General features: G+C 39.2%; 1 protein-coding gene across 1 annotated transcript in view; it reads right to left on the bottom strand.

Moving 5' to 3' along the window:
* LOC128136235 (proprotein convertase subtilisin/kexin type 5-like) overlaps positions 1 to 25,153 on the bottom strand; it is a 277,385-nt gene that overhangs the window by 17,089 nt on the left and 235,143 nt on the right. Inside the window, exons 11-13 of the mRNA XM_052775477.1 lie at positions 16,550 to 16,667; positions 15,272 to 15,460; positions 4,602 to 4,738 (exon numbers count right to left, since the gene is read on the bottom strand). Of these exons, the coding sequence (XP_052631437.1) occupies positions 4,602 to 4,738; positions 15,272 to 15,460; positions 16,550 to 16,667 (444 nt within the window). The remainder of the gene's footprint in view (positions 1 to 4,601; positions 4,739 to 15,271; positions 15,461 to 16,549; positions 16,668 to 25,153) is intronic.

The following is a 25,153-nucleotide window of genomic DNA, read 5'->3' as shown; positions in this document are numbered from 1 at the left end:
CTGCAAGGACCCACTAAAAATAAGTACAGGCAAAGATGCTCCTCAGGCACAGTGCATTGTTGTGTCTGAATGTTACACACATGGAAGGGCTTGTATTAACATACCTACAGGTAGGACTGGAGCCTTGAATGTATAACTAATGCAAAAGGGCAGTGAGGGGAATAATGCAGGGTCTCTCAGGAGATTAGTTTCCTTTTAAGAATGGTTCAGTAAATAAAGAGAAAGAAAATTCATGTGACTTGCCAGCAAATAAATGAAGTCTGCCTCAAGGCAGGTTTAATTTGCACAATGAAAACATTTCAATAAATAAGCATATATCCACACACTTTTATAATGAATAAAAAAAGTGTGCACATTTGAGCCAAAATCCTTCTGTCCCCATTTTTGGCTGATTCCATCATTTAGCTTGGCTAAAATAATCCCTTATCCTGCTTGTATTTAGTACATAACAGAGGTCCCATATTGTATGTATAGGAGAAAGGGTATATCGCAGCATTTCACCACAAGCACATATCCCCTTCCATAAACTCTACAGAATTAAATGCAGAAATCGCATGCACTATTTTTATGAACTGAACCCTACATTTCTTTATGGGTAACAGATGTGGCATTACCTTGCCAGTGTCAGGATATCATGACACATTGACTCTTTGTTCTCATTTTGATTACAGGAAAACTGAAGCTCTTAATTACAAGACCTTTTAATAGCTAAACAAATACACGCACACATAGAAACAAGAAACAGGCGTGATGGCGATATCAGTGTGATAAACTGCAGGCTATGGTGATAAACTGGAAAGGCACCATAAATCATGTTTAAGGACCTTTTGCTTACTTCGCATTCTGTTCAGTGCGGAGACTAACCCTAACATGCCCAAACAGCTGAGTTTATCCACTATTAATATATGGCAGTGTATTGGGAGACTTGCGGAAGACATATTCAAGGAGTTAATGATCTTGAGCAAGCCATGTCTGCTCTATTGGGCCTTGTACTTAAGGCTTGAGAAGCCAATAGATTAGCATGAGTAGCCCCTGTAAGGGGATCTGCTGGAGTGTCCCATGCTGGCCTGTGCTGCACGCTGGTGGATGTTATGACAGAGAAAACATGCCAACTTGTCAGGAGAAGATATATGATTCTGTTTGTCACACAAAATAAAATGCACCACAGCACGGGAGGGAGGAGGAACCTCTCCAAAGACAGGATCTGTGCATCGTGCCATCTGAAAAATCCATCTGGGGTCCATCCAATGCTGCACAAATGCGGGGTACCCAGCTGTCCTGGGTTCAGCTGGGATAGAGTTAATTTTCACAGGAACCTGGGAAGGGGCACAGCCAGGACAGCTGACCTAAACTAGCCAAGGAGCTATTCCATACCATGTGACATCATGCTCAGTATATAAATGGGGAGCGGGCTGAGGGGAGCTCTCTCGGCTTTCAGTGGGGGAAGTGGCGGAGCGTCGGGTTCCGGGTGGTGAGCAGTTGCACTGTGCATCACTCCTCTTGTATATTCTTTTATTAGTACCGTTGTTGTTGTAACTTCTCTTTTTGTGTTGTCCCAGTAAATTGTCCTTATCTCAGCCCACGAGGTTCTGGGTTTTTTTCTTTTCTCCTTTCTGATTCTCCTCCCTATCCCACCGGAGGGGGGCGGGAGGAGTGAGCGAGCGGCTGCGTGGTCCTTTGTTACCGGCTGGGCTGAAACCACGACACCAGCATCTGAAGGCATGTAAGGTTTACTCACTATCTATATGCCTCTCTTTATTCTATCATCTTATTAAAACAGTCATTTCATTAAACCTTTTGTTGTTGGGCCTTTGTTATCGAGATCCAGAAAGAACCCTATATCATCTCTCACCTCACATCCCCCCCCCTACCCCCCCCCCCCCCGTGAAGAACAGGCAGGCACTTTTAAATTTTTCTGAACAGAAATGCCATTGGACCACTTCCATCATGAGGCAAGAACCACTCTAGAAAGCTGGGAGACATATTACTAAATATGATACAATGAACCAAGGCCCAAATTCACAACCAGATTGCACCTTGTGAAATCCCAAAGTCTGCAAAACCCCAACCATTCTACGCCTGTGTTTCACATTCAGGCATTCAGGTTAAAAGAAAGTAAAGTATACATTCTCCAGCAGGATTTTTCAGCATACTAGCTTCTTCCACCACCCTCAGCTGGGCAGGTTTACTTTCTCCATATTCCCTGGCCTTAACTGCCGCTTTTCCTCCAGAGTTGAAACTTTAGGTTTTAGTCCTCATGGAGCAAAAGAAATCAGTCCCATAAGAATATCCACTGTAGCACAGAGAAGAGTATATATAAAGTATTGAAATCAATAAATCAACAAGACCATATGAGAACTCATAAAAAAGAATTTGCAGCAACAGGCTTTAAAGTGTAAAGCTGGAAATGTAGCCTGTCTCTTTTAGACTGTCCTGGCAACATAAAAGGGCTGTAAATGATGTCTGGAGAATAGCCCAGTTGAACAGTTTCCAAAATGCTTCCATGCTAGTTCTTTTCCAGGCTTTAGTATAGGGAGCATGCCAGGGCAGAGAAAAGAGGGAAAATAGCTGAAATGTGTTGCTCTCTGGCTATCCTTCATCCCTCTTAGAGGAACCATTGGGTGCCAATACATACAAGGATGAAGGGCTGCCCTAACTTGTCCTTAAAGTCAGAGCAGCTTCTGGCTGCTTCAAGAATAACAAGTGTAAGACGGAGTTGAAAATCATTGATTTTTGTCTCGTCTTTTTTTTTCAAGTAATCTGATTAAATTTAAACTATGTAGTTGTTGTTTAATACCTGTCTCATCAAATTCAAAAGCACTGAAAATTCTCTGGACATACAAAAAAGAACTGCATAGTTATGCTCATAGCCTATGGTTACTTTTCCCAATATATTTAATGAATACCCCTTTTAGTGTACTGGAAACTTTGTTCTGCATTTGCTGGTACAATTAACATCACATGGCTAAGATATCAAGAGTAAGTGTTAATTTAGCCTTAGTGATAAGTAATTTCCAATACATTAGTAGCATTCAGCTCTAATTTGACTGGTTGGTTATACTGTGTTGAATGCACCCCAGAATGCAGTTTGCCCTCTTGGCTGCCAGAGCACACTGCTGACTCCTATTGAGCCTGCTGTCAACCAGCACCCCTAGATCCCTTTCTGCAGGGCTGCTCTCCAGCCACTCCTTTCCCAATTTATACTTGTGTCTGGTGTTACTCCGTCCCAGGTGCAGAATCTGACACTTGGACTTGTTATATTTCATGTCACTGATGATTGCCCAGTGCTCCAATCTATCCAGATCCCTCTGCAAGGCCTCTTGTCCCTCAAGAGAGTCAACAGCACCTCCCAATTTGGTATCGTCAGCAAACTTGCTAATGGTGCATTCAACTCCTGCATCCAGATCACTGATAAATATATTTGACAGAACCAGCCCTAGGACTGAGCCCTGAGGAACACCGCTGGTGACTGGTCGCCAGCTAGATGTAGCCCCATGAGGGTTTTTTTATTAAAGGGTTTTCACCTATTTTGACATGAGGCCCCATGAGAAGGAGTATATTCAGTATTCATGCATATATTTTTGTCTTTGTATACTATATCTATTTCAAAATGGGTCTCAAGGCTGAAAGTTTCAGTAGGTCTACAGGGATCTCATAACCAGCAAATAGAAGTAAGCACCTACTCCCATGAGTCTCTTTGAAAGCCTCAATCTCCATTTCTTTTGAAGTGCTCATTCTGAAATTTGTGAATGAAACTGAACTGTGCAATGGGAATTAAAAACAGAAGAATGTCTGTAGCCTTAAAAATTCTAGTTCTTAAGTAAAGAAATGTGAGGCCTGGGCACTTTACCTATATGCATGGGAGCACAATGCAATTTCTTTCTTCTGTATAAAGGGATCTTTTAGTTATGTAAACACTGTTTTCCTTATGGGTAGGATAAAAAAATACAAAGCAAAAACAATATGGAAATAAATTCTTAGGCCCTATATCAGCCATGAGTCAGTGGCAAAATTAATACAGTAGAATAATTTTGGGCTGCTCTAATGTATGTTGAAGACCTGTCAGATAAAACTATATTCAACATCCAGGAAAACAGATGTCTGTATATGGAAATATTATATCTTCTTTCAAATGTGGCACATGCAATTTCCACCTACTAAAGATTTTGTTTGTTTAAAGCACTGACTCTTGGTAACCTGCCAGATGGTACAGGCATCTTCCTCTGCTTGAAGAATTCACATTTGGTATGATCTAACTATAAATGGCAAAACTATCTTTTTATATTTCAAGGCAACAACTTTGAATGCAAGAAAGAGGGGAGTTTACCCCGAGAAGGTGAACTTCTCCACAGAAACCAGAAGTAAGTTCAGGATAAAAGAGAATCATGTCTTAAATGGAAAATATCAGCAACATAAAAATGAAGTCTGCTTTGATAACTGAAATTTAGAATAATGCATAGGTCTTCACGGCTCTGCCAATCACATTAAAACCAATGAGATCTCACAGGTATAAATCAAAGGTGTAAAAGAGTCAAAGCAGTGTTAGCAACTGCAAGTATTCTTCTGAATCCACTGATCCCAAATAAAGGTTAAAGTCATACCTGGAGTCTTGAAATTTCTCAGCTGAGATGGAGTGTCACAGATTTCCAAGATCCAGTCACCTGCTGCTTTTTCATTCCAGGAGTGAGTAGTCATAAACTCCCAGTTTTTAAATCCTTCCATGGAATGATCAAATAACCTAAAATAAATCATGACATTATTTTAAGTGCACCATTTTAGTGGAGCTAAGCCTCCAAGTCTCCAGACTCTTGAAAGATATACTAATTAGCCAGTCCTTTGCATAACATTACTTATAATGGTTTTTCAGCACGTCTTTCAAATACATTTGCCAGTTTTTGTGGGTTTTTTTTTTTAATGGAGATTCTTTACATGTCATCATTTGTCATAATTGCTACTAAGGCTTAAGAGAATGCAGGTGTCTTGGGAAAGGTGCATAAAATACAGAATATCCTTTGCTTTAAAAGCATGATGTAAATACAAACAACTTTAAGTTGGAAAAGTTCTGCAACATTTATTTTTGGTTTTGAATTGAAATACTGAAAAGGGGTTTTAAGAAAATAAAAGGATTAAGTGACTGAGACAATATGAGCAACTCAGTATATGTGATTCATTGTGAGGCAATCAGATGCAACTGAGACGCTGGTCTCAAACCTCAAATGACCAAGATATCACTCTATTCAAACACTTGACAGGATTGAGTTTGGGTAAAACTGAAAGACTAATGGCATCTGATGATTTCATCTAACAACATTACCATAATTACTTAGGTCTTGGGTGAAGAGGTTAGAGCTCAGGCCTGGATTACAGTAATTTCTAGTAGGGGGGCCCAGTTCAGAGGCTGCAATTTGATGCTGATCAGGTGGGGGAAGGGGAAGGTGGACTGGTGGGAGTTTTCATTGCCTAAAACTGGAATTTATTAATGAGATTTTGGAAAGACACAAGAGAACTTGCACTTCTATTCAGTGCTCACAGCATGTTGCCTGGTACCCCAAAGCTATTGATGGGAGATAGATACACTTACTTACCTCTACTAAAATGGCACAGCTCAGCTTTAAAGATAGATAGATAGATAGATAGATAGATAGATAGATAGATAGATAGATATACACACACACACAAAGATCTCCCTCTCTCACACAAAGCAGAATGAGAACTACTACATTTATCACCATTTTAATTTGCTTTTTATTCCACTGGTGACAGCTATACTTAAATATTTTTCTTAAAAAATTATCTGTACAGTAGAAAATCCAATGGATTTATAATACTTTTCCATTAAATTGAGAGAAATCTAGTGTTTGACTACAAAATACTCTAATCAATCTTAAAAATACATTTTATACTCACTTGATTCTTTACTGTTATTTTCTAAGCACATTTCAATCTTTCTTTATTCTCAAAAGGTTATGAAGTTCAGTGGGAAAACATTGGGAAAGCAGGATACTTTTGTAGCAATGTGAATATGTGCCAAGTTCTGGTTAAAATGTTCACATAGAATGACGATAAAATGCCATTCTTGCTGAAAACTGGTCAGAGGCATGGGGCCAAGTATTGGATGGGTCTATATATCCACAACTCTCCTCAGTAGGACCTGAATGCACGGAACACTTACAGGATTCAGCCCACAGTTGATTTTTTGCTCTCTCATTTGTGTAACCATTTTCCATTCTCTATGAATGCCTGTATTACTCATATTTATTAGTGTTGATAACATTAAAATAAAATATTCATATATATTTAAAATTAGGATGGATTTTAACTGATAATTGGATGAGATTTTCTTCTGATGCAGTTCTAAATATAGAATTATGCCACCAGAGTTGGCCTGTTTCATATCACTGTTAAATCAGTTGTTTGAATACAACAAATTTCACAAAAACATGACAGATACAGGACACATAATTTGACACATCATTTACTGAAAGGGTAGAAATTATCTACCTAGTTATTACCCAAAGTTTGCATGTGAGTATGTCCAATTTAAGTCATTATGCAGGTTATTTCCAAGAGAGTTAGTCAAATTGTCATACAGTGTTTCGCTGATAACTAATGTATTTATTACTTTTTAAACACACTGTCAGTCAAAGCAGCAATATTCCTAATTGCCATTATGGCAGCTAAATTATATGGTATTATATAAGTACCATGCAATTATATTTTAATTTCTATATTCATTGGGCTTCCATTCACATACATAGAAACACTAGTTACTGCTTATTTTTACTGCAATTAGTCCCATATTATTTTCCATATTTCCAATATTATTTTGTGTTTAAAGGTATTTATATGTTATGTTTTGGTATTTTAAAATGCTGATAGATTTCTATTTTAACCTTGCATCATTCTTTTAAGTCATTTTGGGAGGAAAAAACCAAAAATCCCTTATGTCTTGTTCTTGGATATATGAAAACACCTCTACCTAAAACATGCTATGGCTGAAACTGTAAGCTTTCATATTTCCATCCCTGGAGGTGCAGGAAAACCTAGTAAGATTATTTCCCAGAAAAAGGACTAGTATTTGGAATGAACACTTCCCTAAACTTCTTTGGGAAGGATTTGAATTTTATCAAGTAAGGTTTAAATTGGAATTTTTAAATGTATTAATTGAATTTCTACAAATGATTCTATAAATGAATCAAAAAGCTATAGACGAATCACAGAATCACAGAGGTTGGAAGGGGCCTCTAGAGGCCATCTTGTCCAACCCCTCTCCTCAAGCAGGGCCACCTAGAGCAGGTTGCCCAGGACCATGTCCAGACAGCTTTTGAATATCTCCAAGGATGGAGACTCCACAACCTCTCTGGGCAACCTGTTCCAGTGCTCAGTCATCCTCACAGTGAAAAAGTGTTTCCTGATGTTCACATGGAACCTCCTGTGTTTCACTTTGTGCCAATTGCCTCTTGTCCTGTCGCTGGGCACCACTGAAAAGATCCTGGCTCTGTCTTCTTTACACCCTCCCTTCAGATATTTATATACATTGATGAGATCCCCCCAAGCCTTCTCTTCTCTAGGCTGAACAGTGTCAGCTCTCTCAGCTTTGCCTCATATGAGAGATGTTCCAGTCCCTTAACCATCTTAGTGGCCCTTCACTGGACTCTCTCCAGTATGTGCATGTCTCTCTTGTACTGGGGAGCCCCAAACTGGACTCCAGGTGTGGTCTTACCAGTGCTGAGAACAGCACTGATCAAAAGAACTGTTAAGAAAAAAAAGTAGAAAGATACTGACTCTGAGGCTATCTGTATGCATATGTTTTATATACTTAACAATCCAAGTATTTTTATGTTGCTCTGCTTATGCACTCTCAAATCAAAGAACCTGGATTTCCCTTTCAGTGGTGTTGAGTGAAAGGATGAAACAATCAAAATAGTTACCAAAAAGTTCAGGTGTACTTTTCCTTATTCAGAAAGAAATACATACAGAATAGGATCTTTTTAAGGATTATAGAGCCAGTCCAGATGGTTAATTGATTTTGATATTTGTCAGATTGATATCATGTCAAACTTCATATCAAGGATACACTTAGCTTGTCATGGACTAGTAAATTATGGTCTCATGAATTGTTAGTTGACTATTACAGGTTCTTATAGATTAAAATAGTTTAACAAGATGCTTAGAATAATCTGATAATTTTTATGACCATGCTTATATACATGCTTATATACATATAAGCATGAAATGCTCCGTCATCACCTAAAGACATGTCAGGCTGCTGAGTTCCACATACTGCACTGGTCAGCCAGCTGTGTGGCTGATGCTAATAGTTGTCTTCTTAAAAGCTGTGTGTTTTCCTATTGAATTTGCAGTAAATCTTCAGAAACCTCACTCTAAACAGGTAGAAATTCTAATGCAAGAGCATGAATGAACATGGTGCCACATATACAGACTTTCCTTGTCCATCAGTCATGTAGGTCTGAAAAGGGTTCTCTGATTAGGGTAAGGGCAGTAGAGGAGACTGAGTGTTCATCACACAATTCAATTTATTCCAGCTGAAACTCAGTGTAATAAGTGGTGTTATACTAAGATTGAGCTGGGCCTGGTTTTTATAAGGCTAGGAAAAGACCCATTCATCCTGTGGAATGATTGCTGGAGGTGACTTATTGATATGTTCCCCTCTTAAGGGAAGGTAAACCTCCAGGGTGGAATGCAGTGGATATGCAAGAAAACTGTTCCATAATAATTCCCTAAGCAACATAACCTGCAACCTTAGATGTTAGCAACACCAGGGGAGCTTGGTGTGCGGACTCTAAGAGAAACAACATGGAGGGTGGAGCGGAGTGGAGACACCGTGGCCAGGCTCTGCGATATCACCTCAGGGAGAGGGAACTGGAACTACTGGAACAAGAATGGAAGGTCCCTGCATTGAATCCACTGAAGCAAGGAGGTGAAACAATGGGGTTCTGTCAACGCTATGGCTTTACTTCTGATTTATATCATAAGTGCCCAGTTCTGGAGTAGTGACATGCTAAATCATGTTCTCTGGGTGAACTTTCCTCATTATAATCTCATTATAATACCAAAACACACCTCCATCCCAAAAGCTACCTGCCTCCAAAGTGCGACCACCCCTCACTGAGCATGCGCTCTGAATTTTCTCTAATATATACCTTTAAAAGTAAAGCGAGGAGATTTTACACCAATCATAATAAAGGTATGTATGACTAGAGTCACTCAAGCTCCACCTAAAAATAAGAAAATATAAAAGGGCTTAAGAGAGGAGGAATGCTAGGGAAGACACCATCATAGACAAGTCAGGAGGACATTGCTGACTTCTGGGATCAGCTGACGGGCTGAACCTCTCTTCCCCCGCATAGGGATGCCTATTGGGTGAGATTCGAACCCTCGGTTATACTGAGTGCTTCCCTGGGAAACTTAGAAATCTCTATAGAGTTTTTCCATAATTTAGTGTGCTTGTAGTCGACTGTATTATTATTTGCACGTGCTTTGCAGACAGTGTATTTATCACCGGCAATCCAAAAGAACCTGTACTCCTGTTGCTTTAATAAACTGTACTGTTCATTAATCTAGCCGTGATAGTTTGTTGAATGCGATCAAACTCCCTAAGTCTGGCAATTGTGTTGAATGCGGCTAAATTGATAGTACAGTGCATTATTAGTGCATTTGTAATCGTGAGAGTTCAACATATTGAATGTGACCGGACTTATAGTGCTGAATTGGACATCATTCAGAATCTAAGCCTAGCCGCCCCCAGCCCCTCTGATATCTGAGGACAAGCTGGAATGCAAGGGGGTTTATTTTCTGCCAAACTTCATTACACTTTAACACAACACATCCTCGCCACAGTAGCTGGGGCAAACCTATCTACAGGAAGCAAAATCCTAAGTGTTCTTCCTCTAGTCTGTCTTACACAGCTCCTCTCTTTCTTTTTGGTTCAGTACAAAACCCATAATCTGAGACATTTAGCTGGATCCTAAATTTGTCTTCATCCATTTGTCTTTATTCACACTTCTACTATTGACAATTATTTAAAACTTTTAATTATGGATGCTAATTTTCCACTAAAATTGAACTTAAAGTTCTGAATTTTAAAATCCAATACCTGCCTACCCTGCAGATCTCTCTGATTAATTCTTTACTAGTTTCAGTCCTCAAAGAAAGGCATGTGTCATTCTAGATCTCATATATATTGCACTTCATTCTTTTTCCACATTTATCTTTGAACATCTTCCATGATGAACTAGATGGAGGTCCCTTGCATTCATTTACACTCTTGTATATAAACCCAGTTAGTCTTTCTTGCTGAGCTGATAAAATCAGCAGTAACTTTTTCCTCTTTGAGATAAAAAAAATTGTTTACTGGTTGGGTATTTTTAATGTTGTGTCTCCAGTATTCCCAGAGCTCCTCACCATATCTATTGCTAATACTGACAGGATATAACAAAAGAAGTACTCAAATCCTTCTTGAGATATCGACATTGCAATTGCAGTTCAAAGAATGGGTGATAGAAGGGTACTGAGTGTCTATTCAGAAAAATAAAAGACATAGGCAATCAACAAATTAAATGAAACATAGCAAGTTAGAGTTGGGAGAAAGTTTTCCCAAGAACTGCTTCATCCTGTGGACATAGCATAACCAAAGGATTATTTTTTAATCATCCTGGATTTAATAATGTCACCATAGGGTAATTTTCACAGCTATTTGAAACACAGACTCAGCACGAAAGTTGACCCTATCCTTTTCTTTTTACCCCTAAAATGTTGTTTTTGTTATTGGAGTCTAATGTGTAAACTGCAACAAAGATATAAGATGGACTGGTCCAGAAATTCAAATGATCTCCTGCCATGGTTTAACCCCAGACAGCAACTAAGCACCATGCAGCTGCTCACTCACTCACTCCTCCCCCCCCTCAGTGGGATGGGGGAGAGAATCAGAAGGAAAAAGGTAAAACTCGTGGATTGAGATAAGAACAGTTTAATAGAACAGAAAGGAAGAAACTAATAATGATAATAATAACAATAATACAATGACAATTGTAATAATAAAAGGATTGGAATATGCAAGTGATGCACAGTGCAATTGCCCGCCCACCGACACCCAGTTAGTCCCCGAGAGGCAATCCCCCCACCCCCACTCCCCCCAGTTTATATACTAGACATGATGTCACATGGTATGGAATATTCCTTTGGCCACTTTGGGTCAGGTGCCCTGGCTGTGTCCTGTGCCAACTTCTTGTGCCCCTCCAGCCTTCTTGCTGGCTGGGCATGAGAAGCTGAAAAATCCTTGACATTAGTCTAAACACTACTGAGCAACAACTGAAAACATCAGTGTTATCAACATTCTTTGCATACTGAACTCAAAACATAGCACTGTACCAGCTACTAGGAAGACAATTAACTCTATCCCAGCTGAAACCAGGACACCTCCTATAAAGAAAAGGTTTCCTCTACTTCTGATAATCAAGAATTTTTATGAAGTGATCTTGCAAGTGAGATCAGATGAGAATACCTCAGTTTTGGTCTAAGAGTTTTCTGCAGAGGAGGGTATTATTAAAATTTACTGATTATTGAAGGTTTCATTATAGGAAAAATATGGTATTGAAAATATTTCCTTTTGTTGCTGAACAAAGGTATTATTAATGTCAGTGCTATGTAAGCGTAGGAACCTAGTGGCCTGGAAACTTGCCACCCCATGGTTAAAAAGAATTCAGTTATGCAGTTTGAATGGCAGCAGCTGATTTAAATTTAAAGAGCAAGATTTAAACAAGCTGTGACTTTTGCGGAAGACAAACCAGCCCCAATCTTGTGGCTTCTATTCTCTTTCTATTTAGCTGTTCCTCAATGGCCCCCTGTATTGAGTGTCTTTTAGAAGAGATCGTGGTATGTCTCAAAAATACTCAGAAACATATGCTGCCAAATTCAGTGGCCAATTGTTTTTAAAAAGGGCATGCTGTTCCCCTTTGGACTTAACTGTAATCATTTGAACAATTAATCCTCATCCCCACACCAACCAGCACTTTCCATGCCTGTATTTTCTTCTGTTGCAGTATATACAATGTAATCATGTTTAGTACTTTCTAAACAACAAAGCATATGTTCCCTGTAATGCAGTTTTTAAAGAACATGTGAGGCTCAAGGCAGTGACAGTGTAATCCACCAAATGGTTGCAAAGGAATCCACATCACCTATAATTAACAAGTTTTCTTGCTGAAGTCATTTTAGGGGATGCCAACATTAAGAACAAAATATGCAGAAAAGGCCAGGTATTGCCTGGAGAACCTACTGTCAATGAACCAGAAACTACACAGTGACTCTTCTTTCCAGAATTGATAGAAAAGTGCACATGTGTAAAATATACCTTTTGCACTTTAAGACATTTTACCAGCAAACTGTTTAGAATTAAACTCGGATGAGTAATGGTAAAGCGATGAGGTTTTCCCTAGTTTCAGTAAAAACAGCTGGTATTGCTGCTATTAATTGTGTACATGTGCATTAAAAGCTCTTGTATGTCTGAGAAAAGTGTCTCAGGTAGTAGCAATGTACAGCAGCCTCTGGAACCTTTGCCTATAGAAAAAAACCCAAACCATTTGCTGCCAAGGCATCCCTGCATGCTACTTGCACTTGAATGACTTTATTCTGATGCCCTCATGATTAATACTTTAAAAATCAAATGCCTCAAAACTAAAGAAATTTTCATGTTAGTGAATAACAATACTCCTACCCCAGTTTTCATAACATGATGCTAAAGCATATACACCCAACAACACTCAGTATACTAACTGTAAGACAACTAAACTGTAAGAAAAATAAAATCCAAATAAAACAAGTCTTGAAATATCATTTTGAAAAGTGTTGTGTCCACATACATCACTTTACCCTAAGAAAGGGCTTTGTGAAAGCTCTAGTGTATTTCAGACCTAGATTTTGCAAAATACATTTATTGCTTAATATTAGTACCCCAGAGCTGTGAGTTGGTGTCAGCCAAATGTGACTGACAAGTCAGTATATCTCTGAAGCTTGCTTGGGGAAGGAATTTCTGACGTGAACGTATGAATATTTGCTCTTTCACGAATAATTTGCTTTTGCAAAATGGCAAAACATTAAAGGGCCTTTCAGGTTTCTTTGTTTTCACGCTAGCGTTCTGATAGTATAGGATAAGAAGCAGCTGAACACCACCATATTTCAATACACACACTTACTTTTTCTCTCTCTACCACAGGCACAGAAAACAATTATTTTTTAAGGAGCAGGGGGTACAAAGAGACTGACTGAATTAAGCTTTGTACTTTTTCCACATACCAGTCACCACCAGAGGTGAACTGTGAATACTAGAATGTCTTTATTTCCCACTTGCTATGAGTCAACTGCAAGACATGAAAGGCTAGAGCCAAGAGTTAACTGTGTTAAGACCACTGGGTTTACACAAGCTTGTTTTGTTTGGATACCTAGTTGGAGGACTTTTAGATTTTTTCATTTTGAAGTATGGAAGAACTGTGGCATAAAAACAGAACAGAAAGCTAACAAAGGATTCCTTCAAATGGAAAACAAAAGCCTGATTCGTAACTGTTCAGAGGGTAGAAGTCTGCCCTCTGCACTGGTTGGCAAAGGGTAAGTTCTTTGTTCAGTGTAGCAGGGAGATAGATGTGTGTGCATGTGTGTTTTGTCTGCAAGGCACTGACAACACCAGTAATGAAACACAGGAGATACCCTAATGGGGCCAAAACCTCCATAACAACTTTCTTTCCATTTGATGTGCTTTTTTCAGCAAATCTGACTGGGGAAATGTAGACAATGAGACAGTCTGGAAAGCGAGCCACTCCCAATTCATTAAAAGGTTTGAGGAATAGGACTAGGGATATAAACTTTTGTGAAGACTTGAATGGGAAGGCAGAAAAGTTCTCACAACATAGATGTGATGTGTGGCAGCTCTTGCTCCTTCTGAGACACATTGCACTAATGTCAACTTTTGTATGGGAGCCATGCTCTGTGTCCAGCAGAGCTGCAGTCATCTAAACTGCTAGTCACCAAGGCAAAAATATTCCTTATTATACTATGGTCCTGTCAGGAAGAATTTTCTAGCCAGCTGGAGAAGTATGGAAGCATTTATCATTGTAACTTATTTGCACAGTTGGAAATGGGATGGAGTTTGAGGAGGCCTCTGGGCTTTCTTAGTGCTTTAATGATCTGTGGTAGAGAGCAGTACTCTTGATTGCTGATTTAGCATTATGTATCTAGGAAGGAATGCCGATGGTTTCTTAAAAGAAAATTTCTCATAGTAGACCAAGGAAATAGAAATACCACTGGGCAGCCTTTCAGTTTGTTGAGGACAAATGCTAATGATGTACCTCATCTCTAGGGACTGAAATTGCACAAATGTTGGAAATGCTGCATTGGATAAAGATATAATTGTTTGAGTTCAATCTGGAAAAAAAGAAACTACTTGATGCAGTCTCACAGTTTCTCCAAGAACATACTGTAGAGGTGACAGGATGAAAAAAAAGGATGGAGGATGGATCTTTCTTAGTAGCTAATGTTAGAGGGGCCTGACATCCAACAGCAAGTATCCATTGTAGATCTATGGGATGAAGGAAATTGCTGACTTTTTAAAAATTTTAATAGGCTGTTTATAGATGGACCCATTCATTTTAAAGTGCTAGTGCAACTTCTCAGCATTCTCCTACCAAGAGCCTTTCATGGCTCGAACATACTACATACTACTACAAAAGGGGAAAAAAAGGATATGCAGATTAGTAACATCAGGAGTCATAACCATATTCTGAAAACTTAAAGAAAATAGTAAGAGAAGATTACTATTCTGTCTATTTTATTACTAGTAGGCAAAGGCATAAGAAAGGAAGGGAATGAAAAATAAGTGTCAATAATATGTAAAAACATATTTCCATTCAGCTTCAGTTTCCTTCTGTAACACTCAGCCTGTTATTTTTCTTGCACTTCCCAGCCATCTAATAATTGGTGAGCCACAAAAGACTATCAAAATTGACTAATCTTAGTTTTAAAGATGATGATCTTCAACAGCTTTACAGCCTATTCTTCTACTGATAAAGACAGAGATTGCCATCTTTCAGTTCATTTGTTTGTTCTTCATTTCCCCCATCTCTCTCAGAAAAAATAATCAAGAACTTGTGTCTTTCAGCAAAACCTACTGTAATGACTTGACTGCTCTTTGATGATGCTGCAATCTCAGTGCAGGCTCTGCGTGCTGACTGGGTTGCAAAGTTGTGTTGTCATACTATACCTGTTGGCCAAGAGCTGTGACCTAGTTCCAGAAGGAGAGGTTAGGTAAATTGACAAGTCTCCACGTCGAGGGTGAGTAATAGTGATGCGTACAACCACGTGCTCCAAGTAGATCACATGGTGGTTGGAATTATCTGAACAGCCGGTGGCTTTGTAAATTGAACGGACAACACTGTCAGGCCGTATAGTTCTATAATATAAGCATATAAAAACAACATCAATGTTTCTTGCTTGTTCCTGACAACTAAATCACTTTTTCTTAGTAGTGACTGTCAGTGTTGGACAATAATTTCTGAGAAATCAGTAGCCTATAACCCTTAGTTTTAACACTTATTTCCTGGCTGAAACTATCACCATAGTGTAACTTTACTGCAGTCACTGGCAATTACTGGGCTTTCTATTAAGGGCTATACTGACATGTACACATGCTAAAAGAGGTCAGTGAAGACCTGTAATAGGAATAAAACTTTGGGACAGAGCATCTTTTGTGGATTAGTGGCCAGCTGGGATTGTCATGGGATGACAGCTGGTCATTAAGTACCAGGAAATGCCTGGCATAGCCATAGTCCTTACTTATGTGATAGCAAGTATTACATATTAACTGTAGCAAACAGTGGCCAAACAGTATAGGACTCAGATGGTTTAAATTGGCATGGCTTTCTTGCAGACTATACCAGTTATGGACCTAGACTGTCAAGTATATCTATCAAATAAAAACTTTCCTCAATGATTTTAAGGCTTTGGAAATGTGCCTTATGACTGATGCTCTCTCTGTATCCACAGAGTGCATGTACAGAATACTACTCTTAAGCCTGGCTCTATAGAGACCCTATCCTAGCAAGCAAAACTAGTTTAGTCTTAGCCTCTGAGACAGACTCTCCTGAGACTGTTTCAGAGTGATAATATGATAAGATTTTAATGAAAAGAATATTTGTCTGTTAGACACTGGACTATTGAGTTTGTACTCATCTTACAAAGATGACTGCAGTGCACTCAACTAGACATTCTTGTTCTTCAGAGCATCATCTATGCCAGTATCAATTAACATCCAGCCTGACTTGTTTTATACCTTCAGGTTTTGGGACATGCTTTAAATTCCATTCCAAGAACTGCAGGGAACAAACTTTACAGGCAAATGATCTGACATATCTGAAGGTGAGAGAGATCCCCAGTGTAGCTTTCAAAATCACCCATTAAACACGATGCAAGGGAGGGGTATATTATATCCAACTTCTTTCCATAAGTTTATGCCAGCAAGAGTTTTGGCAGCAGGTATTACTTGATTTGCCGATCCGTGTTCTCCACACACACATGCTGTGGAGGAACTGTTGTCCACTTTTCTGCTTCTATCACCATTGCTTCAGCATCCATCAGTCCAAATCCATAGAGGTGGCTCACTGCAAGGTACAAGCAGAATGCAATTATAGGATGAAACCATGTAAAAAAACTTGTAATCTTGATAAAAACTTTAATCATAGAATAATTCCAGAGATTCATATGCTAACAGCAACTGCTTTTTTTCCCTACATCTTATTTGCTTTGGTTCAAAGCTCAAAAATCTCTTCACCAGGAACATATATCTAATTTGTTCACTGAATCTGTTCACTACTTTATTACAGAAGCAGCTAATGACCAGCATGAATAATATCACCTTACCATGAGGAGGGTGGACCAGAACTGCAGAATGCCAGGGAGTACAATTGCCTCAGATTGCCCTTTGTCCAGATTCAGCCTGGTCCACTTATATAATGTAATGTTAAAAGGTGTAAAGAACCATAGAAGAGTGTGGTGGGTTGACCATTGCTGGACACCAGGTGCCCACCAAAGCCGCTCTATCACTCCCCTCCTCAGCTGGGCATGGGAGAGAAAATATAACAAAAGGCTTGTGGGTCGAGATAAGGACAGGGAGAGATCACTCACCAATTACCATCACGGGCAAAACAGACTCAGCTTGGGGAAAATTAATTTAATTTATTACCAATCGACCAGAGTAGGGTAGTGAGAAATAAAACCAAATCTCAGAACACCTTCCCTCCACCCCTCCCTTCTTCCCGGTCTCAACTCCACTCCCGAATTCTCTACCTAACACCCCCTGAGCAGCACAGGGGGATGGGGAATGGGGGTTGTGGTCAGTTCATCACATGTTGTCTCTGCCGCTCCTTCCTCCTCAGGGGGAGGACTCCTCACACTCTTCCCCTGCTCCAGCGTGGGGTCCCTCCCACGGGAGACAGTCCTTCACGAACTTCTCCAACGTGAGCCCTTCCCCTGGGCTGCAGTTCTTCATTAACTGCTCCAGCATGGGTTTCTTCCATGGGGTGCAGTCCTTCAGGAACAGACTGCTCCAGCGTGGGTCCTCTGCAGGGTCACAAGTCCTGCCAGAAAACCTGCTCCAGCACGGGCTTCCCACGGGGTCACAGCTTCCTTCAGGCATCCACCTGCTCTGGCATGGGGTCCTCCATGGGCTGCAGGTGGATATATACTCCACCATTAACCTCCATGGGCTGCAGGGGGATAACCTGCCTCACCATGGTCTCCACCACAGGCTGCAGGGGAATCTCTGCTCTGGTGCCTGGAGCATCTCCTCCCCCTCCTTCTTCACTGACCTTGGTGTCTGCAGGGTTGTTTCTCTCACATATTCTCACTCCTCTCGGGCTTCAGTTTCTGTTGCGCAGCAACTTTTTTCCCCTTTTTAAATATGTTATCACGGAGGCTCTACCACCATCGCTGATTGGCTCGACCTTGGCCATCGGTGGGTCTGTCTTGGATCTGGCTGGCACTGGCTCTATCGGACATAGGGGAAGCTTCTAGCAGCTTCTCACAGAAGCCATCCCTGTAGCCCCCAGCTACCAAAACCTTGCCATGCAAACCTAATACAAAGAGTTATTTCTGTCACTCAAATACCAAATACACACACACACACATAGAAATATTGAAGGCAACTGAGACACTGGATTTACAAAGGAACAGACTGTCTTTATAACTTCTGTATGCTCATTACTTTCCTGAGTGTAGCATGTAGATGCTCTCCTACTCTTATATGCAGCATATTCCCCACTAGCCAGCCAGCCAGCCAGCTAGATCCATCATCTCCCTAAAGTTTTCTGCATGAGGAGGGTAAAAAGTTATGGTATTTGAAGTCCAGGGCTTTAAAGGTAATCTGGTTTTCATGCAGCACATGTATCTGAAAGGCTCCTTTCTCTACCTCCTTTGCACTTCTGCAGATGAAGGTCAGTGAAGTTATTGCTGGAGAGAGCTGTAGCATGGCTGCTGACCTCTGATATTACCTACTGCATGCATTACACATAGAATAGAATCATAGAATCATTTAGGTTGGAAAAGACCTTTAAGATCACCAAGTCCAACCGTAAACCTAACACTGCCAAGTCCACCACTAAACCATGTCCCTAAGCGCCATGTCTACACATCTTTTGAATACCTCCAGGGATGGTGACTCAACCACTTCCCTGAGCAGCCTGTTCCAATGCTTGACAACCCTTTCGGTGAAGAAATTTTTCCTAATATCCAATCTAAACCTTCCCTGGTGCAACTTGAGGCCATTTCCTCTTGTCCTATCACTTGTTACTAGGGAAAAAGAGACCAACACCCACCTCACTACAACCTCCTTTCAGATAGCTGTAGAGAGTGATAAGGTGTCCCATGAGCCTCCTTTTCTCCAGACTAAACAACCCCAGTTCCTCAGCCGCTCCTCATAGGACTTGTTCTCCAGACCCTTCACCAGCATGCAGTGGTACTGAGCATTCATGCCTGGAAGATAGCATCCTGCTGATGCTCATTCCTGGATGGTCCAACCTTACTTCTACCTGCCTGCCATTCTATGGAGAGACAACAACTGTCCCCTTGCAAGAAATTTAATGCTTAGCAGTTTAACTTAATGCCTGAATGCCTTTTACTCAAAGAAGCAGAAGTCTTTAAAGCATCATCTTTCCTTACATGCATGTGAAAGAAGGATTGAACTTTCAAATGTAAAACTCCCAGACAAGATGAGGTATTTCCAACATTTGCTCCAGTCCCATAATCTTTAACTTCTTGGTAATTTTGAGTACTTGATGCAGCTGTCTCAAGTATTCCAGCAGCTCACAAAGGGTAAAAAGATAACTGCTTTGAATTTCTGTTTAAAGATCAAGTTCAGTAAAAATGTCTAGTTTGTAAAGGGATTAGTAATAAACAGCCTTATAAAACAGACTCAAAGTTTTACTTACTGGTCTTCAAATCAGCTATGTGGTTTTGGTTGCTGTTCAATCAAAACAGAAGCTTGCAAATGAATTTTGATAAATTATGAAGAGCTGCTCACCATAACCATGTGGTTTTATTGTGACAAATCTGTGCCCTTGGTAAAATCCTGAGGGGAGGAGGTGAAAGAAAAAAGCTTCTGGAGGGTGGAGTTTAGATCACAAATAATACTGTATTAATAAATCAGTTTATCTTGCTACCACAGACAGTGTTACCAGAAAACCCTCAGAAAAACATAAATGTTATTTTAATACTTAATGTGACAAGGCATGGTATAAGTCTTTCCAACTGCACTTTGCAGAGGGTTTTTATGAAAGCAACCTCTATTCATTGCAAAACCAGAATTCAGAGGACTCCACCAAAAGAAAAAAACCACCCAACTTTGTCAAATAACAGTTCAAAGCATAAAAATACTTGGTACTTAAGGATTCCATTTTCCAAATATGGCAATATCTAATGCTGTCTGAAACTGCCAACTGAAGAGGGTTCTTTAAAGGAAATTCCTGCAAGGCATAACATCTGTGTAATGAAATTGTTCTCTTTCCATCTCCTTCCCCTTCAGCCCCAAACTCAAGTGCACATAGCATGGAAATGTTCATTTGGAGAGAACTAAATGCAGCACCTCTGCCAAATAAGGCAGGTATTGTTTTCAGAAATGAAACAAAAGGACTAGAGTATATGAAGATAATGAAATTCAACCCTTCTTCAGATTTCTGAATTCTCTTTAATGTATTCCATGAACAAATGGATGGGGAAAGAGACTTTCTATTTTTACATGTGGATGAGGGCATGCAGAAGAAGGGCAAGGAAGGCTTAAATGGAGAAAAATGTTCATACTGTGAAGAGGGTCCTCGTGATGGAAAACTCCCTGGTCATAGACATCTTCTTGCAAAAACAACATCTTCTGATCAAAGCATATTTATCTGTGCAGTCACTCATCTATTCTTACACTACATCCATTGCTCTGATATTTAATGTTTTAGTTAATAATCATTCTGTCTGCTTCTGAGGGGGTGTAGTGCTGTTCTGTAAGAAGATATTTGCCTTTCAGAGATGGAAGGGGAATATGAGTTTGGCATAACATAAATTGGTGGTTAAGGGACAGTCTCTTTGCTCTTGTTGAGCTCAAGAGCTGCAAACTTTGATCTCCTGGTGCTGAAGGTATCCATGGGCAGAACCGTCCTTGAATCCTCCCTCCACTCATGCAGCAATGCAAACTGACCCATTCCTATTTCTGCAAAATTGTATGCATACACAGCTTTACAGATGCAGTAAAACTTTCAGAGAAAAACTTGCCTTCTGGAACACAAAGTAAATATCACTTTTTTGCTAATCTCTTTACTCTTCCTATCATTAAAGAAAATAACATTTCTAGGGGCTAAAGTCCATTTATTTATACCTAGAGCAGTACCTCTATTAGCTCAGCATGAAATCAAGGACTGCTCAGCTACTGGATAGACTTCCCCAGCTTTTTCATAATCCCTTTGTTTTTGTCTCAAACTGCTACTGAAAATTCAATAGCTTCCTTATTTATATACAAAGAGGATGTAAAGCCACAAATCTAAAGACAGAATATATAATCCACTTGACTAAGATAAATATGAATTTCTGGTATTGATAAATCATAACACAAAATCATGCAGACTCCAGGAAAACTGTGCCCAAACACTGAAAACAGCATTTCCAGCACCTCAGTGCAGCTAAATTTGTTATGCTGCAGTTTTCATTTCCTGTCATCAAGATGTCTCATCAATAGTTTAGATGCTAAGCTTCCCTTGATATTCTGCTCATTTGACAAAAAGCACTGCAGGATATTTTCTCTCCACTATATTTTTTGGCCTTTAATTTTCTATACCATAAAAGCAGCATTGGAAATACAAATATTTCCTGGTATCTGTGATAATTGATAACAGATATCAAATACTAAATCAGTAGGCAAGACAAACTGCAATACCTTTAGTTTTTCAAACCAGGAATATGTGGCTGTTCTAAACTAGACTCAGCTGTTTGATATGTAAATTATTATGACTTGTCAATTTACGCTACCTTAGGATCTTGCTACAGTCTCATCCAGAATGAGAAATACAAAATAAGAGTCTGAAATGCCCCTTATGCTTTGATTCTCTTAAATATTGCTTAGCAAGATGGGAAGACATGGGACTACAAAATTTTTCTTTGGTTTTTTTTGCATTTGTTTTCTGTTATTCTATTCTGTAATTCAATTGTGTGTCTGTGTGTGTATGCATATGTGTGTAGAGAAAGAAAGATTTTTCTGGCAAGTTTTGAATGGTTACATAGTCATCTGTACCAAAGCACTTAAGTGAGTCTGAGCTTGTTTCCACAACTGTACTAGTGCACACATTCACCAAGGAGAGGTGATCATGTGCAAGTGTATCTAGCACTATAGTTAGAGCAAATGGGACCATTTTTTTTACACCTGATTAGGAAATGCATATATGTAGTCATCTGATGCCAGGTACTGTGCTGGCAACTGTGTGCTTGACAAGAGACTCCAAAATATCTATGTTTTAACAGCAGTGAAAAGCTTCCCCTTTCTACTCTTTTATTTACTTCCTTTTCCTTATCAAAAGGAATTTCAGTATTTCATAGAACCGTAGTCAATATTTGTTTCAGTTTTAAAGGATTTCAAATATATTAAAATGAAAAATTCTTAAGACTCTCCAGTTATTCTCATTCTATAACTACTTCAACCCAACCTACACCAATATTTATTTCACATTTGATAGTTTATTTGCAAATATAGAACTCTAACTGTATATTACTTTAAGTTTCTTTCATTTGCTTAGTATATCAAAATACTTCTAATTACAAATAGGAAAGCCAGTTGTTTAAAGAAAATTAAGGGACAAAAAAAAGGAGAAATGCTACAATGACACACTGCTTAAACTATTTTCATTTTGTTTTGCCATGTCTTAACTGAGAGAACATTGATCTTGAATGAGAATTCATCTTGTTTCAGCCATATCCTTAACCGCAAATTACCCTGTTTTGTGCCAACCTATGACCAGTAATCTATGATAACAGGATGTGATTTCTGAAATGCATAACTGCTTTACAAGCCAATAACACAACTGTGCAAGAACATTCTTTTTTGCTCTTGGTTGTAAAATCCACTCCCTCATGCTTTTTAAATTAAGTACAATATTTGCATATTCATATTTTATACAGAACCAAACCCCAAATTTTTCAGTCTTTCAACAACAAACACAGTCCTTCCTCCCCACATAATTCCCCTCAATCCAGGTTATTAAAAATTATTAAAAATTAATGCAGGTTATTAAAATTATTTTATTAATCTTACCATCATACCAGAGAAGAATATATAGGACAGAAAGTTGTGCAATAAATTTGTTATAAAAGTGGCTGTTACAAAGGTGCACAATGAAAAATTGAGGGGTTTCTATAACTAGAAAAGTGCAAACAGAATACTTAAAAATAGCCTTTATTAAGCTTCCAGTTGTGTTTATGTCAATTACTGATACTTGTATCAGTACAATTAATTTCTCTAGTAATATACTAACTGTGGATTTACCTGACAATGTATTTGACAAAGAAATCAACCCTCTGTATTTTATAGTTTTCTGTCTGACTGAAAGCTCTTATTCATTGATAAAATAAAATATAGATCTTCCAGGACCACTGGTGGGACAGCTAGTAGAAGCTAAACTTCCAGCAGCCAGTGTAGCTTTGTGAATAGATTCTATATGCAGTTCTGACACTATATCACCTTCTTTGAGCCTTTGCATCCACTTAACCCCTAAAAACCGTCACCTTAAGACATAAATTAAATTCAAGATCACTATTGCATTCACATCCTGGCAGTAATTATCTACTTCAGGTATTTAAAATGTGTATTAAGCAGATAGACATTGGTTGACTATAAGGACTAAAAGCAAAAGACAGTTTTGGGTCATCAGACTCTACTAATAATGACAGCAAGTACCACCCAAATACCTTCCTCTCTCACAAGCGTTAGCAGCCTCAAAGCACAGGTCGGTGGGATTCAGCCACCCCACGGTCAGCGGTCAGCACTGAGAGCCTGTGTGTATCCAGTATGGCCGTGCCAAGTTCTTCATTTCCTGCAGCAAGACCTGAATCAGAATCCGATTTACTTTTCAGAGCTTGTTTAGGTATGAGTAAACCATAGTAGTCTTCAGAGCACATGGCATTCTGTTGTGCCCTGCATATGGGGATATTTTCTTCAGTGTCACAGAAGTACCAGTGCACTTCAGCAGAGTGACCAGGAAGACTGGTTTACCTCCCTGCCTCTGAAGGAGCAGGGTTGCTATAAAAACAGAAAACCTGACTACTACTAGCTGATGATTGCTAAGACAGACAAGCTGCTGCTTCTCTTGGGTTTCTGCAGCAGGATTTGGATGTAAACCATAAAGCCTCTACTACAGATATAACAATTTTATAACAAAAACATGTATTTATATTGCTTAAAATGAGACAACTTATGTGAATGGAATAAATCTAAGGATTATGTGCATTTAAAAGAGGAAACAAAGTTTGCTGAAACAAAGTTGACTAAGGTTCATCTACAGTAATGGAAGCTATAATTTTGAAACTCCATGACAGTCATTTTATGTTGCATTTTCCCAAAAAGCACAAAGATCCATTGCAGAAAATGACAGCTTGCAAATTTTCTCTAATCAAAACAAGCCATTGTGTGACTGCATTGCAGAATACATAAAAAAGAAACATTTTCTTTAGTAGGGGCAAGTTTACCCTTGGAGGTACATTTAGGATACCCCAATGATTTAAAAGCAGCCAAATGTACTTGTCATTTCATCCCATCAAATAAAAAAAACACCTTTTGGTGAAAGCCTATATGCTAGGCTTCATCTCAGAACAGATGATGACAGATGAGTTAAAGGAACTGTAAGTGGAAATGCTGACAGATGGTTAGAAGGAGAAACAAAGATACCATTTCTGTGCTGCTAGATGTATCAGACACATAGTGCAGAACTTCCCTCTTGCACAATGGCTGTGTTTGTTCAGAGGCGTTGGTGCTCCAGAGGAACATTTACACTCAAATTCCTGACTGAGTATAGGGCTTCAGCAGGATTTTGGCAGAGAAAGGTTATATATAAATGTGCATACAGTTGTAATGAAGTTCTGCAAATTATTTAATAATTTGCAAATTTTTAGAATTGAAATTATACCAAACTCATCCCAAAGCACAGAAAATATTAATTAAGTAAATAGACTTCACACTATCCTGGTAGTTCTATACAGTAGATACAGATCAGTAACCTGAGGCAAAAGGAAGTCAAACAATCAGCCAAGTTGACACAGATAGTTGGACCAGTAACACTGCATCCTGGTTTCAGCTGGGATAGAATTAATTTTCTTTCTAGTAGCTAGTATATTGTTATGTCTTGGATTCAGTATGAGAAGAATGTTGATAACACACTGATGTTTTCAGTTGTTGCTAAGTAATGTTTAGTCTAAAGTCAAGGATTTTTCAGCTTCTCATCCCCAGCCAGCAAGAAGGCTGGAGGGGCACAAGAAGTTGGGAGGGGACACAGCCAGGACAGCTGACCCAAAGTGGCCAAAGGGGTATTCCATACCATATGACGTCATGCCCAGTATATAAACTGGGGGG

Source organism: Harpia harpyja, chromosome W, assembly GCF_026419915.1.
Source record: "Harpia harpyja isolate bHarHar1 chromosome W, bHarHar1 primary haplotype, whole genome shotgun sequence".
Taxonomy (NCBI): Eukaryota; Metazoa; Chordata; class Aves; order Accipitriformes; family Accipitridae; genus Harpia; species Harpia harpyja.
This window is presented reverse-complemented; position numbering and strand designations above follow the sequence as displayed.